Below are 19,957 nucleotides of genomic sequence, written 5' to 3'. Positions count from 1 at the left end.
GTCACATCCCACGCCTAGGGCGGCAACCGGTGTCCACAGAAACCATCAGAAGGCGTTTCCACCACATTGGGCTACGAGCCAGACGTCCAGCTACAGGTTTTCCATTGACCACACGCCGCCGCTCTCAAAGACGATTATGGTGCACAGCAAGACGGCAATGGAGGCTGGAATGGAGGTCTATCCTCTACAGCGATCAGTCCCGCTTTTATCTCGGACGCAATGATAGCCGGAGAGTGGTCTGGAGACCATGTGGGCAACACTATGAAAAGGCCTTCACAAGGGAACGTCACAGCGGTCCTACTCCCGGGATTATGGTGTGGGGCTGTATAATGTACGGTAGCCGGACCCTCTAGTCTAGGTCAGGTGCACTCACAGCTCTGCATTACATTGATTTGGTCGTGGATCCAGTAGTGCGCCCATTTCCCGTGTGTCCCAGAAGCCGTTTTTCAACAGGACAAGCCAGGCCGCATGTTGCTGGTGCTGTGAGCCGCCTGCGTGGCCTAAACGTGTAACCGCGGCCTGCAGCGTCTCCGGCCTCATCTCTCATGGAGCACATCAGGGACGTCACTGATCGGCAGTTATAAAGGGAGCGGCCAGCAGCCAATCCTGATGATTTGTGGGCCCAAGTGCATTCAGCGTGGCAGAACATTCCCCAGACAACCAGTAATGACCTCAGTGATGGCTGCCGAGGACTGGACGTGCGGGGAGTGCTGCGCGTGGCGCTCATACTAGATACTGAGGAAATCAACAGGTCTGGAATATTTTGTTTCCATATTTTTAGCATTTGCATATCATTAACATGTCATTAGCATATCTATCCATCCTGTGATCTTCACAATTCCAAAACTTTTCCTTCTTGGTGTTGCAATTTCAATGTAGAGCAGTGTAGATGGAATAGCCGTTACTGTATATAAGATGTATGGATCTCATGTCTGATCACAGTGTAATTATATTATATATCAGTGATGTCAGTAACAGGGGGCGGGGCTGTGACAACCTCTCACACATGATACACAGGCTGGTTGTCAGTAGTAATAGATGAATAGCTGTCACTGTATATAAGATGTGTGGATCTCATGTCTGATCACAATGTAATTATATTATATATCAGTGATGTCAGTAACAGGGGGCGGGGCTGTGACAACCTCTCACACATGATATACAGGCTGGTTGTCAGTAGTAATAGATGAATAGCTGTTACTGTATATAAGATGTGTGGATCTCATGTCTGATCACAATGTAATTATATTATATATCAGTGATGTCAGTAACAGGGGGCGGGGCAGTGACAACCTCTCACACATGATATACAGGCTGGTTGTCAGTAGTAATAGATGAATAGCTGTGACTGTATATAAGATGTGTGGATCTCATGTCTGATCACATGTAATTATATTATATATCAGTGATGTCAGTAACAGGGGGCGGGGCTGTGACAACCTCTCACACATGATATACAGGCTGGTTGTCAGTAGTAATAGATGAATAGCTGTGACTGTATATAAGATGTGTGGATCTCATGTCTGATCACAGTGTAATTATATTATATATCAGTGATGTCAGTAACAGGGGGCGGGGCTGTGACAACCTCTCACACATGATACACAGGCTGGTTGTCAGTAGTAATAGATGAATAGCTGTTACTGTATATAAGATGTGTGGATCTCATGTCTGATCACAATGTAATTATATTATATATCAGTGATGTCAGTAACAGGGGGCGGAGCTGTGACAACCTCTCACACATGATATACAGGCTGGTTGTCAGTAGTAATAGATGAATAGCTGTGACTGTATATAAGATGTGTGGATCTCATGTCTGCTCACAATGTAATTATATTATATATCAGTGATGTCAGTACAGGGGGCGGGGCTGTGACAACCTCTCACACATGATATACAGGCTGGTTGTCAGTAGTAATAGATGAATAGCTGTTACTGTATATAAGATGTGTGGATCTCATGTCTGATCACAATGTAATTATATTATATATCAGTGATGTCAGTAACAGGGGGCGGGGCTGTGACAACCTCTCACACATGATATACAGGCTGGTTGTCAGTAGTAATAGATGAATAGCTGTTACTGTATATAAGATGTGTGGATCTCATGTCTGATCACAATGTAATTATATTATATATCAGTGATGTCAGTAACAGGGGGCGGGGCTGTGACAACCTCTCACACATGATATACAGGCTGGTTGTCAGTAGTAATAGATGAATAGCTGTGACTGTATATAAGATGTGTGGATCTCATGTCTGATCACAGTGTAATTATATTATATATCAGTGATGTCAGTAACAGGGGGCGGGGCTGTGACAACCTCTCACACATGATATACAGGCTGGTTGTCAGTAGTAATAGATGAATAGCTGTTACTGTATATAAGATGTGTGGATCTCATGTCTGATCACAGTGTAATTATATTATATATCAGTGATGTCAGTAACAGGGGGCGGGGCTGTGACAACCTCTCACACATGGTATACAGGCTTGTTGTCAGTAGTAATAGATGAATAGCTGTGACTGTATATAAGATGTGTGGATCTCATGTCTGATCACAATGTAATTATAGTATATATCAGTGATGTCATCAGTAACAGGGGGCGGGGCTGTGACAACCTCTCACACATGGTATACAGGCTGGTTGTCAGTAGTAATAGATGAATAGCTGTGACTGTATATAAGATGTGTGGATCTCATGTCTGATCACATGTAATTATATTATATATCAGTGATGTCAGTAACAGGGGGCGGGGCTGTGACAACCTCTCACACATGATATACAGGCTGGTTGTCAGTAGTAATAGATGAATATCTGTTACTGTATATAAGATGTGTGGATCTCATGTCTGATCACAATGTAATTATATTATATATCAGTGATGTCAGTAACAGGGGGCGGGGCTGTGACAACCTCTCACACATGATATACAGGCTGGTGGTCAGTAGTAATAGATGAATAGCTGTGACTGTATATAAGATGTGTGGATCTCATGTCTGATCACAGTGTAATTATATTATATATCAGTGATGTCAGTAACAGGGGGCGGGGCTGTGACAACCTCTCACACATGATATACAGGCTGGTTGTCAGTAGTAATAGATGAATAGCTCTTACTGTATATAAGATGTGTGGATCTCATGTCTGATCACAGTGTAATTATATTATATATCAGTGATGTCAGTAACAGGGGGCGGGGCTGTGACAACCTCTCACACATGGTATACAGGCAGGTTGTCAGTAGTAATAGATGAATAGCTGTTACTGTATATAAGATGTGTGGATCTCATGTCTGATCACAATGTAATTATATTATATATCAGTGATGTCAGTAACAGGGGGCGGGGCTGTGACAACCTCTCACACATGATATACAGGCAGGTTGTCAGTAGTAATAGATGAATAGCTGTGACTGTATATAAGATGTGTGGATCTCATGTCTGATCACAATGTAATTATAGTATATATCAGTGATGTCATCAGTAACAGGGGGCGGGGCTGTGACAACCTCTCACACATGGTATACAGGCTTGTTGTCAGTAGTAATAGATGAATAGCTGTGACTGTATATAAGATGTGTGGATCTCATGTCTGATCACAATGTAATTATAGTATATATCAGTGATGTCATCAGTAACAGGGGGCGGGGCTGTGACAACCTCTCACACATGGTATACAGGCTGGTTGTCAGTAGTAATAGATGAATAGCTGTGACTGTATATAAGATGTGTGGATCTCATGTCTGATCACATGTAATTATATTATATATCAGTGATGTCAGTAACAGGGGGCGGGGCTGTGACAACCTCTCACACATGATATACAGGCTGGTTGTCAGTAGTAATAGATGAATATCTGTTACTGTATATAAGATGTGTGGATCTCATGTCTGATCACAATGTAATTATAGTATATATCAGTGATGTCATCAGTAACAGGGGGCGGGGCTGTGACAACCTCTCACACATGATATACAGGCTGGTTGTCAGTAACAGGGGGCGGGGCTGTGACAACCTCTCACACATGATATACAGGCTGGTTGTCAGTAGTAATAGATGAATAGCTGTTACTGTATATAAGATGTGTGGATCTCATGTCTGATCACAGTGTAATTATATTATATATCAGTGATGTCAGTAACAGGGGGCGGGGCTGTGACAACCTCTCACACATGATATACAGGCTGGTTGTCAGTAGTAATAGATGAATAGCTCTTACTGTATATAAGATGTGTGGATCTCATGTCTGATCACAGTGTAATTATATTATATATCAGTGATGTCAGTAACAGGGGGCGGGGCTGTGACAACCTCTCACACATGATATACAGGCTGGTTGTCAGCAGTAATAGATGAATAGCTGTGACTATATAAGATATGAGGATCTCATGTCTGATCACAGTGTAATTATATTATATATCAGTGATGTCAGTAACAGGGGGCGGGGCTGTGACAACCTCTCACATGATATACAGGCTGGTTGTCAGTAGTAATAGATGAATAGCTGTTACTGTATATAAGATGTGTGGATCTCATGTCTGATCACAGTGTAATTATATTATATATCAGTGATGTCAGTAACAGGGGGCGGGGCTGTGACAACCTCTCACACATGATATACAGGCTGGTTGTCAGTAGTAATAGATGAATAGCTGTGACTATATAAGATATGAGGATCTCATGTCTGATCACAGTGTAATTATATTATATATCAGTGATGTCAGTAACAGGGGGCGGGGCTGTGACAACCTCTCACATGATATACAGGCTGGTTGTCAGTAGTAATAGATGAATAGCTGTTACTGTATATAAGATGTGTGGATCTCATGTCTGATCACATGTAATTATATTATATATCAGTGATGTCAGTAACAGGAGGCGGGGCTGTGACAACCTCTCACACATGATATACGGGCTGGTTGTCAGTAGTAATAGATGAATAGCTGTTACTGTATATAAGATGTGTGGATCTCATGTCTGATCACATGTAATTATATTATATATCAGTGATGTCAGTAACGGGGCGGGGCTGTGACAACCTCTCACACATGATATACAGGCTGGTTGTCAGCAGTAATAGATGAATAGCTGTGACTGTATATAAGATGTGGGGATCTCATGTCTGATCACAATGTAATTATATTATATATCAGTGATGTCAGTAACGGGGCGGGGCTGTGACAACCTCTCACACATGATATACAGGCTGGTTGTCAGTAGCAATAGATGAATAGCTGTGCCTGTATATAAGATGTGTGGATCTCATGTCTGATCACAATGTAATTATATTATATATCAGTGATGTCAGTAACAGGGGGCGGGGCTGTGACAACCTCTCACACATGGTATACAGGCTGGTTGTCAGTAACAGGGGGCGGGGCTGTGACAACCTCTCACACATGATATACAGGCTGGTTGTCAGTAGTAATAGATGAATAGCTGTGACTGTATATAAGATGTGTGGATCTCATGTCTGATCACAGTGTAATTATATTATATATCAGTGATGTCAGTAACAGGGGGCGGAGCTGTGACAACCTCTCACACATGATATACAGGCTGGTTGTCAGTAGTAATAGATGAATAGCTGTGACTGTATATAAGATGTGTGGATCTCATGTCTGATCACAATGTAATTATATTATATATCAGTGATGTCAGTAACAGGGGGCGGGGCTGTGACAACCTCTCACACATGATATACAGGCTGGTTGTCAGTAGTGATAGATGAATAGCTGTGACTGTATATAAGATGTGTGGATCTCATGTCTGATCACATGTAATTATATTATATATCGGTGATGTCAGTAACAGGGGGCGGAGCTGTGACAACCTCTCACACATGATATACAGGCTGGTTGTCAGTAGTGATAGATGAATAGCTGTTACTGTATATAAGATGTGTGTATCTCATGTCTGATCACAGTGTAATTATATTATATATCAGTGATGTCAGTAACAGGGGGCGGGGCTGTGACAACCTCTCACACATGATATACAGGCTGGTTGTCAGTAGTAATAGATGAATAGCTGTTACTGTATATAAGATGTGTGGATCTCATGTCTGATCACATGTAATTATATTATATATCAGTGATGTCAGTAACAGGGGGCGGGGCTGTGACAACCTCTCACACATGATATACAGGCTGGTTGTCAGTAGTAATAGATGAATAGCTGTTACTGTATATAAGATGTGTGGATCTCATGTCTGATCACATGTAATTATAGTATATATCAGTGATGTCAGTAACAGGGGGCGGGGCTGTGACAACCTCTCACACATGATATACAGGCTGGTTGTCAGTAGTAATAGATGAATAGCTGTGACTGTATATAAGATGTGTGGATCTTATGTCTGATCACAGTGTAATTATATTATATATCAGTGACGTCATCAGTAACAGGGGGCGGGGCTGTGACAACCTCTCACACATGATATACAGGCTGGTTGTCAGTAGTAATAGATGAATAACTGTTACTGTATATAAGATGTGTGGATCTCATGTCTGATCACAGTGTAATTATATTATATATCAGTGATGTCAGTAACAGGGGGCGGGGCTGTGACAACCTCTCACACATGATATACAGGCTGGTTGTCAGTAGTAATAGATGAATAGCTGTTACTGTATATAAGATGTGTGGATCTCATGTCTGATCACAGTGTAATTATATTATATATCAGTGATGTCAGTAACAGGGGGCGGGGCTGTGACAACCTCTCACACATGATATACAGGCTGGTTGTCAGTAGTAATAGATGAATAGCTGTTACTGTATATAAGATGTGTGGATCTCATGTCTGATCACATGTAATTATATTATATATCAGTGATGTCAGTAACAGGGGGCGGGGCTGTGACAACCTCACACATGATATACAGGCTGGTTGTCAGTAGTGATAGATGAATAGCTGTTACTGTATATAAGATGTGTGTATCTCATGTCTGATCACAGTGTAATTATATTATATATCAGTGATGTCAGTAACAGGGGGCGGGGCTGTGACAACCTCTCACACATGATATACAGGCTGGTTGTCAGTAGTAATAGATGAATAGCTGTTACTGTATATAAGATGTGTGGATCTCATGTCTGATCACATGTAATTATATTATATATCAGTGATGTCAGTAACAGGGGGCGGGGCTGTGACAACCTCTCACACATGGTATACAGGCTGGTTGTCAGTAGTAATAGATGAATAGCTGTTTCTGTATATAAGATGTGTGGATCTCATGTCTGATCACATGTAATTATATTATATATCAGTGATGTCAGTAACAGGGGGCGGGGCTGTGACAACCTCTCACACATGATATACAGGCTGGTTGTCAGTAGTAATAGATGAATAGCTGTTACTGTATATAAGATGTGTGGATCTCATGTCTGATCACATGTAATTATAGTATATATCAGTGATGTCAGTAACAGGGGGCGGGGCTGTGACAACCTCTCACACATGATATACAGGCTGGTTGTCAGTAGTAATAGATGAATAGCTGTGACTGTATATAAGATGTGTGGATCTTATGTCTGATCACAGTGTAATTATATTATATATCAGTGACGTCATCAGTAACAGGGGGCGGGGCTGTGACAACCTCTCACACATGATATACAGGCTGGTTGTCAGTAGTAATAGATGAATAACTGTTACTGTATATAAGATGTGTGGATCTCATGTCTGATCACAGTGTAATTATATTATATATCAGTGATGTCAGTAACAGGGGGCGGGGCTGTGACAACCTCTCACACATGATATACAGGCTGGTTGTCAGTAGTAATAGATGAATAGCTGTTACTGTATATAAGATGTGTGGATCTCATGTCTGATCACAGTGTAATTATATTATATATCAGTGATGTCAGTAACAGGGGGCGGGGCTGTGACAACCTCTCACACATGATATACAGGCTGGTTGTCAGTAGTAATAGATGAATAGCTGTTACTGTATATAAGATGTGTGGATCTCATGTCTGATCACATGTAATTATATTATATATCAGTGATGTCAGTAACAGGGGGCGGGGCTGTGACAACCTCACACATGATATACAGGCTGGTTGTCAGTAGTAATAGATGAATAGCTGTTACTGTATATAAGATGTGTGGATCTCATGTCTGATCACAGGGTAATTATATTATATATCAGTGATGTCAGTAACAGGGGGCGGGGCTGTGACAACCTCACACATGATATACAGGCTGGTTGTCAGTAGTAATAGATGAATAGCTGTGACTGTATATAAGATGTGTGGATCTCATGTCTGATCACAATGTAATTATATTATATATCAGTGATGTCAGTAACAGGGGGCGGGGCTGTGACAACCTCTCACACATGATATACAGGCTGGTTGTCAGTAGTAATCGATGAATAGATGTGACTGTATATAAGATGTGTGGATCTCATGTCTGATCACAATGTAATTATATTATATATCAGTGATGTCAGTAACAGGGGGCGGAGCTGTGACAACCTCTCACACATGATATACAGGCTGGTTGTCAGTAGTAATAGATGAGTAGCTGTTACTGTATATAAGATGTGTGGATCTCATGTCTGATCACATGTAATTATATTATATATCAGTGATGTCAGTAACAGGGGGCGGGGCTGTGACAACCTCTCACACATGATATACAGGCTGGTTGTCAGTAGTAATAGATGAGTAGCTGTGACTGTATATAAGATGTGTGGATCTCATGTCTGATCACAGTGTAATTATATTATATATCAGTGATGTCAGTAACAGGGGGCGGGGCTGTGACAACCTCTCACACATGATATACAGGCTGGTTGTCAGTAGTAATAGATGAATAGCTGTTACTGTATATAAGATGTGTGGATCTCATGTCTGATCACAGTATAATTATATTATATATCAGTGATGTCAGTAACAGGGGGCGGGGCTGTGACAACCTCTCACACATGATATACAGGCTGGTTGTCAGTAGTAATAGATGAATAGCTATTACTGTATATAAGATGTGTGGATCTCATGTCTGATCACATGTAATTATATTATATATCAGTGATGTCAGTAACAGGGGGCGGGGCTGTGACAACCTCTCACACATGATATACGGGCTGGTTGTCAGTAGTAATAGATGAATAGCTGTGACTGTATATAAGATGTGTGGATCTCATGTCTGATCACAGTGTAATTATATATCAGTGATGTCAGTAACAGGGGGCGGGGCTGTGACAACCTCTCACACATGATATACAGGCTGGTTGTCAGTAGTAATAGATGAATAGCTGTTACTGTATATAAGATGTGGGGATCTCATGTCTGATCACATGTAATTATATTATATATCAGTGATGTCAGTAACAGGGGGCGGGGCTGTGACAACCTCTCACACATGATATACGGGCTGGTTGTCAGTAGTAATAGATGAATAGCTGTGACTGTATATAAGATGTGTGGATCTCATGTCTGATCACAGTGTAATTATATATCAGTGATGTCAGTAACAGGGGGCGGGGCTGTGACAACCTCTCACACATGGTATACAGGCTGGTTGTCAGTAGTAATAGATGAATAGCTGTTACTGTATATAAGATGTGTGGATCTCATGTCTGATCACAGTGTAATTATATATCAGTGATGTCAGTAACAGGGGGCGGGGCTGTGACAACCTCTCACACATGATATACAGGCTGGTTGTCAGTAGTAATAGATGAAAAGCTGTTACTGTATATAAGATGTGGGGATCTCATGTCTGATCACATGTAATTATATTATATATCAGTGATGTCAGTAACAGGGGGCGGGGCTGTGACAACCTCTCACACATGATATACGGGCTGGTTGTCAGTAGTAATAGATGAATAGCTGTGACTGTATATAAGATGTGTGGATCTCATGTCTGATCACAGTGTAATTATATATCAGTGATGTCAGTAACAGGGGGCGGGGCTGTGACAACCTCTCACACATGGTATACAGGCTGGTTGTCAGTAGTAATAGATGAATAGCTGTTACTGTATATAAGATGTGTGGATCTCATGTCTGATCACAGTGTAATTATATTAAATTTCAGTGATGTCAGTAACAGGGGGCGGGGCTGTGACAACCTCTCACACATGATCTACAGGCTGGTTGTCAGTAACGGGGCGGGGCTGTGACAACCTCTCACACATGGTATACAGGCTGGTTGTAACGGGGTGGGGCTGTGACAACCTCTCACACATGGTATACAGGCTGGTTGTCAGTAACGGGGCGGGGCTGTGACAACCTCTCACACATGGTATACAGGCTGGTTGTCAGTAACGGGGTGGAGCTGTGACAATCTCTCACACATGGTATACAGGCTGGTTGTCAGTAACAGGGGGCGGGGCTGTGACAACCTCTCACACATGATATACAGGCAGGTTGTAACGGGGTGGGGCTGTGACAACCTCTCTTACATGGTATACAGGCTGGTTGTCAGTAACGGGGCGGGGCTGTGACAACCTCTCACACATGATATACAGGCTGGTTGTCAGCAGTAATAGATGAATAGCTGTGACTGTATATAAGATGTGTGGATCTCATGTCTGATCGCAGTGTAATTATATTATATATCAGTGATGTCAGTAACAGGGGGCGGGGCTGTGACAACCTCTCACACATGATATACAGGATGGTTGTCAGTAGCAATAGATGAATAGCTGTTACTGTATATAAGATGTGTGGATCTCATGTCTGATCACAGTGTAATTATATTATATATCAGTGATGTCAGTAACAGGGGGCGGGGCTGTGACAACCTCTCACACATGGTATACAGGCTGGTTGTCAGTAGTAATAGATGAATAGCTGTTTCTGTATATAAGATGTGTGGATCTCATGTCTGATCACATGTAATTATATTATATATCAGTGATGTCAGTAACAGGGGGCGGGGCTGTGACAACCTCTCACACATGATATACAGGCTGGTTGTCAGTAGTAATAGATGAATAGCTGTGACTGTATATAAGATGTGTGGATCTCATGTCTGATCACAGTGTAATTATATTATATATCAGTGATGTCAGTAACAGGGGGCGGGGCTGTGACAACCTCTCACACATGGTATACAGGCTGGTTGTCAGTAGTAATAGATGAATAGCTGTTTCTGTATATAAGATGTGTGGATCTCATGTCTGATCACATGTAATTATATTATATATCAGTGATGTCAGTAACAGGGGGCGGGGCTGTGACAACCTCTCACACATGATATACAGGCTGGTTGTCAGTAGTAATAGATGAATAGCTGTGACTGTATATAAGATGTGTGGATCTCATGTCTGATCACAATGTAATTATATTATATATCAGTGATGTCAGTAACGGGGCGGGGCTGTGACAACCTCTCACACATGATATACAGGCTGGTTGTCAGTAGTAATAGATGAATAGCTGTGACTGTATATAAGATGTGTGGATCTCATGTCTGATCACATGTAATTATATTATATATCAGTGATGTCAGTAACAGGGGGCGGGGCTGTGACAACCTCTCACACATGATATACAGGCTGGTTGTCAGTAGTAATAGATGAATAGCTGTTACTGTATATAAGATGTGTGGATCTCATGTCTGATCACAATGTAATTATATTATATATCAGTGATGTCATTAACAGGGGGCGGGGCTGTGACAACCTCTCACACATGATATACAGGCTGGTTGTCAGTAGCAATAGATGAATAGCTGTTACTGTATATAAGATGTGTGGATCTCATGTCTGATCACAGTGTAATTATATTATATATCAGTGATGTCAGTAACAGGGGGCGGGGCTGTGACAACCTCTCACTCATGGTATACAGGCTGGTTGTCAGTAGTAATAGATGAATAGCTGTTTCTGTATATAAGATGTGTGGATCTCATGTCTGATCACAGTGTAATTATATTATATATCAGTGATGTCAGTAACGGGGCGGGGCTGTGACAACCTCTCACACATGATATGCAGGCTGGTTGTCAGTAGTAATAGATGACTAGCTGTGACTGTATATAAGATGTGTGGATCTCATGTCTGATCACAATGTAATTATATTATATATCAGTGATGTCAGTAACAGGGGGCGGGGCTGTGACAACCTCTCACACATGATATACAGGCTGGTTGTCAGTAGCAATAGATGAATAGCTGTTACTGTATATAAGATGTGTGGATCTCATGTCTGATCACAATGTAATTATATTATATATCAGTGATGTCATCAGTAACAGGGGGCGGGGCTGTGACAACCTCTCACACATGATATACAGGCTGGTTGTCAGTAGTAATAGATGAATAGCTGTTACTGTATATAAGATGTGTGGATCTCATGTCTGATCACAATGTAACTATATTATATATCAGTGATGTCAGTAACAGGGGGCGGGGCTGTGACAACCTCTCACACATGGTTTACAGGCTGGTTGTCAGTAGTAATAGATGAATAGCTGTTACTGTATATAAGATGTGTGGATCTCATGTCTGATCACAATGTAACTATATTATATATCAGTGATGTCAGTAACAGGGGGCGGGGCTGTGACAACCTCTCACACATGATATACAGGCTGGTTGTTAGTAGTAATAGATGAATAGCTGTTACTGTATATAAGATGTGTGGATCTCATGTCTGATCACAGTGTAATTATATTATATATCGGTGATGTCAGTAACAGGGGGCGGAGCTGTGACAACCTCTCACACATGATATACAGGCTGGTTGTCAGTAGTAATAGATGAATAGCTGTCACTGTATATAAGATGTGTGGATCTCATGTCTGATCACATGTAATTATATTATTTATCAGTGATGTCAGTAACAGGGGGCGGGGCTGTGACAACCTCTCACACATGATATACAGGCTGGTTGTCAGTAGTAATAGATGAATAGCTGTTACTGTATATAAGATGTGTGGATCTCATGTCTGATCACAGTGTAATTATATTATATATCAGTGATGTCAGTAACAGGGGGCGGAGCTGTGACAACCTCTCACACATGATATACAGGCTGGTTGTCAGTAGTAATAGATGAATAGCTGTTACTGTATATAAGGTGTGTGGATCTCATGTCTGATCACAGTGTAATTATATTATATATCAGTGATGTCAGTAACAGGGGGCGGGGCTGTGACAACCTCTCACACATGATATACAGGCTGGTTGTCAGTAGTAATAGATGAATAGCTGTCACTGTATATAAGATGTGTGGATCTCATGTCTGATCACAGTGTAATTATATTATATATCAGTGATGTCAGTAACAGGGGGCGGGGCTGTGACAACCTCTCACACATGATATACAGGCTGGTTGTCAGTAGTAATAGATGAATAGCTGTCACTGTATATAAGATGTGTGGATCTCATGTCTGATCACAGTGTAATTATATTCTATAACAGTGATGTCAGTAACAGGGGGCGGGGCTGTGACAACCTCTCACACATGATATACAGGCTGGTTGTCAGTAGTAATAGATGAATAGCTGTGACTGTATATAAGATGTGTGGATCTTATGTCTGATCACAGTGTAATTATATTATATATCAGTGACGTCATCAGTAACAGGGGGCGGGGCTGTGACAACCTCTCACACATGATATACAGGCTGGTTGTCAGTAGTAATAGATGAATAGCTGTGACTGTATATAAGATGTGTGGATCTTATGTCTGATCACAGTGTAATTATATTATATATCAGTGACGTCATCAGTAACAGGGGGCGGGGCTGTGACAACCTCTCACACATGATATACAGGCTGGTTGTCAGTAGTAATAGATGAGTAGCTGTGACTGTATATAAGATGTGTGGATCTTATGTCTGATCACAGTGTAATTATATTATATATCAGTGACGTCATCAGTAACAGGGGGCGGGGCTGTGACAACCTCTCACACATGATATACAGGCTGGTTGTCAGTAGTAATAGATGAATAGCTGTTACTGTATATAAGATGTGTGGATCTCATGTCTGATCACAGTGTAATTATATTATATATCAGTGATGTCAGTAACAGGGGGCGGGGCTGTGACAACCTCTCACATGATATACAGGCTGGTTGTCAGTAACAGGGGGCGGGGCTGTGACAACCTCTCACACATGATATACAGGCTGGTTGTCAGTAGTAATAGATGAATAGCTGTGACTGTATATAAGATGTGTGGATCTCATGTCTGATCACATGTAATTATATTATATATCAGTGATGTCAGTAACAGGGGGCGGGGCTGTGACAACCTCTCACATGATATACTAGCTGGTTGTCAGTAACAGGGGGCAGGGCTGTGACAACCTCTCACATGATATACAGGCTGGTTGTCAGTAACAGGGGGCGGGGCTGTGACAACCTCTCACACATGGTATACAGGCAGGTTGTCAGTAGTAATAGCTGTCTCTGTAGATATATTTGCTGCTTCTATTAGTGGAAAGTTGTGATCTCCGTCTGTATCTTCTTATTATAACGGTATTGACTCTTCGTTTTACAGCTGCGACGTCCTGAGCTCTGATGAAAGTCGATTGTCCCTTTCATTCCCACATCATCTGAATGATTCGAGTCTTGGGAGAAGACGTGCGGTGTCGTTTGCGGTCGGGCGTGGCGGTTACTTCCGTGGCTCAGTGTGTGGAGGAGCTCCTTCTGAACGCTGCCGATGCTCAGGCTACCTGCGTTGCGGTTCGTGTTGACTTGGAAATTTTCAAAGTTCAGGTAGTGGACAATGGCTGCGGCCTGGGCCCTGAGGACATGGAGCGCGTGGGGCTGAGGTATTGTACAAGCAAATGTCACTCTGCAACAGACCTAGAGAACTTGAGGTTTTCCGGCTTTCGGGGGGAAGCGTTGGCGAGCATGGTGGACGCCTCCAGTGTGGTAGAAATCTCCTCCAAGCACAAAGATACAAGTCAAACCTTCATCAGACTCTTCCAGAATGGGAAAGCGCTGGATGTGCTGGAGGCAGAAAGTCCCCGGCCGAGCGCAGGGACCACCGTCACTCTCTACAACCTGTTCTACAACCTGCCTGTCCGCAGAAAATGTCTGCAGCCCGTTCTGGAGCTGGAGAGGATCCGTCAGAGGGTGGAGGCCGTGTCTTTAGTGAAGCCGTCAGTCTCTTTCTCTTTAAGAAATGACGCTGTCCATTCTGTGCTTCTCCAGTTACCAAAAACCAAGGACCCGCGTTCTCGGTTTTGCCAGATCTATGGTGTGTCCAGATGTCAGGGGCTCCGCGAGGTGCAGCACACACAGCGCGGGGTCACAATGGACGGGCTCATCAGCCGTGAGGGCCACTACAACAGGACCATGCAGTTCTTGTACGTCAACAGCCGATTAGTACTGAAGACCAAGTTACACAAACTGATGGACTTTATCATCCGGAAGGAGAGCTCGGTGTGCAGGTGGAGGAGCAGCCCCGGCCGACCCCGCGCCGCCGCTGATCTCCACGGCATCTTCATGCTGAACATTCACTGTCCCGGATCTCACTACGACATTTCCTTCCAGCCGGATAAAACGTTCATAGAATTCCAGGACTGGGACTCCGTCATGCTGTGCGTGGAGCGGGGGCTGAAGACTTTTCTGAAGAGGGAGAACCTGTTTTTAGAGCCATCGAAAGACGACATCGCTGAATTTAGCCAAAAACATAACTATAATTTATCATGTAATGAGCTTCAATGTGAGGGGGGTGACGAGCCGGTGCCCCCCCAGGATTCCCGTGGAGGGATAGAAGAAACCTCTCATTCAGCTAACCTGACATCCAAGTGTGTACTCAGGGGCAGGGAAGTGACAGTAGCGGGGTCTCCACTGGTAGTAGGGTCACATAACAACAGGGAAGTATGTGACCAGCAGGAGTTACCAGAGGGTCAGGAAGAAAGCCTCCTCACTCCTCCTGGCAAAATACCACAGACAGCAGTGGTCTCCTGGGCTCTGTCCTCTGCTGGAGCAATGAATGAGGGAACCACCTCTAGTGTACCCCAAAACCCTAGAAGTCCAAGTACTGGATCAGATCCCCTAGGGATGAGCATCTGGAAATCGGCCGCTTGTAAGATCACTCCGATATCTGCAAACAACACAAGTAAAGAGGTGAGCAGTGAGAAGTGCAGCCGTGGCCCGGAGCCCACACACATTCAGCTGCGTGGACCCGGGAGCCGGGGAAGCCTGGACAAGTTCAGAAGACACTATGGAAAGAGTTGCCTTGTGGGCAAAGAGTGCCGGGAACCCCAACTCCCCAAAAGCCCCACTAAGAGTGAAAGTATGGCTGTAAACCATCCTGGGGGCGCCTGTCACTCAGCAAGCATCCCATATATGACCCCAGCACAGGGGACCGCACACCCGAGTGGTGATCCGAAGCTGTCAGACCATTATGTGGACTCCAAACAAGGAGAATCCCCTCACCCACAATCTACTCTGTCATTGACCACGAAACTGTGCCGGTTAAAGAACAACATGGAGGAGGCTTCATGTCCTGTCACGAGCCGTGGAGTGATCCACACAACCGCCACCCAGAGCAATATCTGTGAGGACGGCGCCAGGCGATCACCCTGCGAGCAGCAAGCGCCACTGAATGAAGGTGCCCAAATGTCTGACAATTCTCCAAATGGATCCATGTCCCATCAATGGCTGCAATGCTATGAAGAGTCTCTAGGCAAAAATGTCTTCATTAATACAGCCACTGGACTCAGCAGTTATAGCGCCCCCTCCAGGGACAAGACAGCTGCCTGCACCAAGGACCTCTCCAACATGTCCGTGAATGTGGTCTGCAGTAACGGTATGTATGGAAGAGAAGCAAAAATAACCTGAACCAAAACCAAAGCTGTGAATGCGGCGCACGCTCCACCCCAATATCTGCCGAGTGATGTCACAGGGTTGAGATGTTCCCCTGGAATTATCGCTGCTCTCATTGTTCTAGGTTTCCAGTACGCATGTCATCCTTTTAAGAGTCCGACCCTTTTACCGTTCCTGCCCAGGCCTCGTGATGAGGGAGACCCCGCTCCACCGACAGGTAACAATGGCCATTCTGCTTCTCCAGTCTGATCGGCTGTGTAGTAAATATCTTTTCTTCTACAGATGATGGCGCTCTGTCCTCAATGTACACGAAATGGAAGAACCCGGTGTATGTGCGCCATCCTTCGGTGAGTGCCAACCATCCTGTAGTAATGTACGGTCACGGCCAGAGTGGCATAATTCTACTACACATGGTACAGCCTGTGCTATCAGGAGCTCTGCTGTTCCCATATTCTGCAGATACTTCTATGACCTGTCATTGCTGTAGATCATCCGGTACCACATTCTAGACTCCATGCTGTGGCGGGTCTGATTCTGTACACGTCTGTGCCACATTCTAGACTCCACGCTGTGCCGGGTCTGATTCTGTACACGTCTGTGCCACATTCTAGACTCCACGCTGTGCCGGGTCTGATTCTGTACACGTCTGTGCCACATTCTAGACTCCACGCTGTGCCGGGTCTGATTCTGTACACGTCTGTGCCACATTCTAGACTCCACGCTGTGCCGGGTCTGATTCTGTACACGTCTCTGCCACATTCTAGACTCCACGCTGTGCCGGGTCTGATTCTGTACACGTCTCTGCCACATTCTAGACTCCACGCTGTGTCGGGTCTGATTCTGTACACGTCTGTGCCACATTCTAGACTCCACGCTGTGCCGGGTCTGATTCTGTACACGTCTGTGCCACATTCTAGACTCCACGCTGTGCCGGGTCTGATTCTATACACTTCTGTGCCACATTCTAGACTCCACGCTGTGTCGGGTCTGATTCTGTACACGTCTGTGCCACATTCTAGACTCCACGCTGTGTCGGGTCTGATTCTGTACACGTCTCTGCCCCATTCTAGACTCCACGCTGTGCCGGGTCTGATTCTGTAACGTTTGTGCCACATTCTAGACGCCACGCTGTGCCGGGTCTGATTCTGTACACGTCTGTGCCACATTCTAGACTCCACGCTGTGCCGGGTCTGATTCTGTACACGTCTGTGCCACATTCTAGACTCCACGCTGTGCCGGGTCTGATTCTGTACACGTCTGTGCCACATTCTAGACTCCACGCTGTGCCGGGTCTGATTCTGTACACGTCTGTGCCACATTCTAGACTCCACGCTGTGCCGGGTCTGATTCTGTACACGTCTGTGCCACATTCTAGACTCCACGCTGTGCCGGGTCTGATTCTGTACACGTCTGTGCCACATTCTAGACTCCACGCTGTGTCGGGTCTGATTCTGTACACGTCTCTGCCACATTCTAGACTCCACGCTGTGCCGGGTCTGATTCTGTAACGTTTGTGCCACATTCTAGACGCCACGCTGTGCCGGGTCTGATTCTGTACACGTCTGTGCCACATTCTAGACTCCACGCTGTGTCGGGTCTGATTCTGTACACGTCTGTGCCACATTCTAGACTCCACGCTGTGGCGGGTCTGATTCTGTACACGTCTGTGCCACATTCTAGACTCCACGCTGTGGCGGGTCTGATTCTGTACACGTCTGTGCCACATTCTAGACTCCACGCTGTGCCGGGTCTGATTCTGTACACTTCTGTGCCACATTCTAGACTCCACGCTGTGCCGGGTCTGATTCTGTACACGTCTGTGCCACATTCTAGACTCCACGCTGTGCCGGGTCTGATTCTGTACACGTCTGTGCCACATTCTAGACTCCACGCTGTGCCGGGTCTGATTCTGTACACGTCTGTGCCACATTCTAGACTCCACGCTGTGCCGGGTCTGATTCTGTACACGTCTGTGCCACATTCTAGACTCCACGCTGTGCCGGGTCTGATTCTGTACACGTCTGTGCCACATTCTAGACTCCACGCTGTGCCGGGTCTGATTCTGTACACGTCTGTGCCACATTCTAGACTCCACGCTGTGCCGGGTCTGATTCTGTACACGTCTGTGCCACATTCTAGACTCCACGCTGTGTCGGGTCTGATTCTGTACACGTCTGTGCCACATTCTAGACTCCACGCTGTGTCGGGTCTGATTCTGTACACGTCTGTGCCACATTCTAGACTCCACGCTGTGCCGGGTCTGATTCTGTACACGTCTGTGCCACATTCTAGACTCCACGCTGTGCCGGGTCTGATTCTGTACACGTCTGTGCCACATTCTAGACTCCACGCTGTGTCGGGTCTGATTCTGTACACGTCTGTGCCACATTCTAGACTCCACGCTGTGTCGGGTCTGATTCTGTACACGTCTGTGCCACATTCTAGACTCCACGCTGTGCCGGGTCTGATTCTGTACACGTCTGTGCCACATTCTAGACTCCACGCTGTGTCGGGTCTGATTCTGTACACGTCTGTGCCACATTCTAGACTCCACGCTGTGTCGGGTCTGATTCTGTACACGTCTGTGCCACATTCTAGACTCCACGCTGTGCCGGGTCTGATTCTGTACACGTCTGTGCCACATTCTAGACTCCACGCTGTGCCGGGTCTGATTCTGTACACGTCTGTGCCACATTCTAGACTCCACGCTGTGTCGGGTCTGATTCTGTACACGTCTGTGCCACATTCTAGACTCCACGCTGTGTCGGGTCTGATTCTGTACACGTCTGTGCCACATTCTAGACTCCACGCTGTGCCGGGTCTGATTCTGTACACGTCTGTGTGGGGTCTATAATATGATGATGTAGAGATTACGGCAGCCCCTCTACTCCTTAGACTCTTACTGACTCCATTCTCCGCTTCTTAGCTTGCTGTGGATGTGAGCAGGGAACATTCGGACACTCTTTCAGTGAAGATCTACAACATTCTGTATTCTTATCGCTTTACCAAGGAAATGGTCCACAGCATGAAGGTAAGGAGGCACGAGATACTGGTGGGGGGTCAGAGACAAGTTATGAGACTGTGTGGTGGTGGGTACAACTGTGCACCGTGAAAAACATAAAATATGTCATATACCCCATCAAAATGTGGACAGCCCCTCCCAACAAGTTTCTGAACCCCTGATATAAC

General features: G+C 44.7%; 1 protein-coding gene across 1 annotated transcript in view; it reads left to right on the top strand.

Annotated features, from left to right (window-relative positions):
* The first annotated feature begins 514 nt into the window (after window positions 1–514).
* LOC142718069 (DNA mismatch repair protein Mlh3-like) overlaps window positions 515–19,957 on the top strand; it is a 35,204-nt gene continuing 15,761 nt past the window's right edge. Inside the window, exons 1-5 of the mRNA XM_075848743.1 lie at window positions 515–751; window positions 14,487–16,751; window positions 16,893–16,985; window positions 17,051–17,115; window positions 19,695–19,799. Of these exons, the coding sequence (XP_075704858.1) occupies window positions 14,546–16,751; window positions 16,893–16,985; window positions 17,051–17,115; window positions 19,695–19,799 (2,469 nt within the window). The 5' untranslated portion in view covers window positions 515–751; window positions 14,487–14,545. The remainder of the gene's footprint in view (window positions 752–14,486; window positions 16,752–16,892; window positions 16,986–17,050; window positions 17,116–19,694; window positions 19,800–19,957) is intronic.

Source organism: Rhinoderma darwinii, unplaced genomic scaffold (assembly GCF_050947455.1).
Source record: "Rhinoderma darwinii isolate aRhiDar2 unplaced genomic scaffold, aRhiDar2.hap1 Scaffold_4583, whole genome shotgun sequence".
NCBI classification, from domain to species: Eukaryota; Metazoa; Chordata; class Amphibia; order Anura; family Rhinodermatidae; genus Rhinoderma; species Rhinoderma darwinii.
Note: the sequence above shows the minus strand (reverse complement) of the source record. Positions and strands in the feature narration are given on the sequence as shown.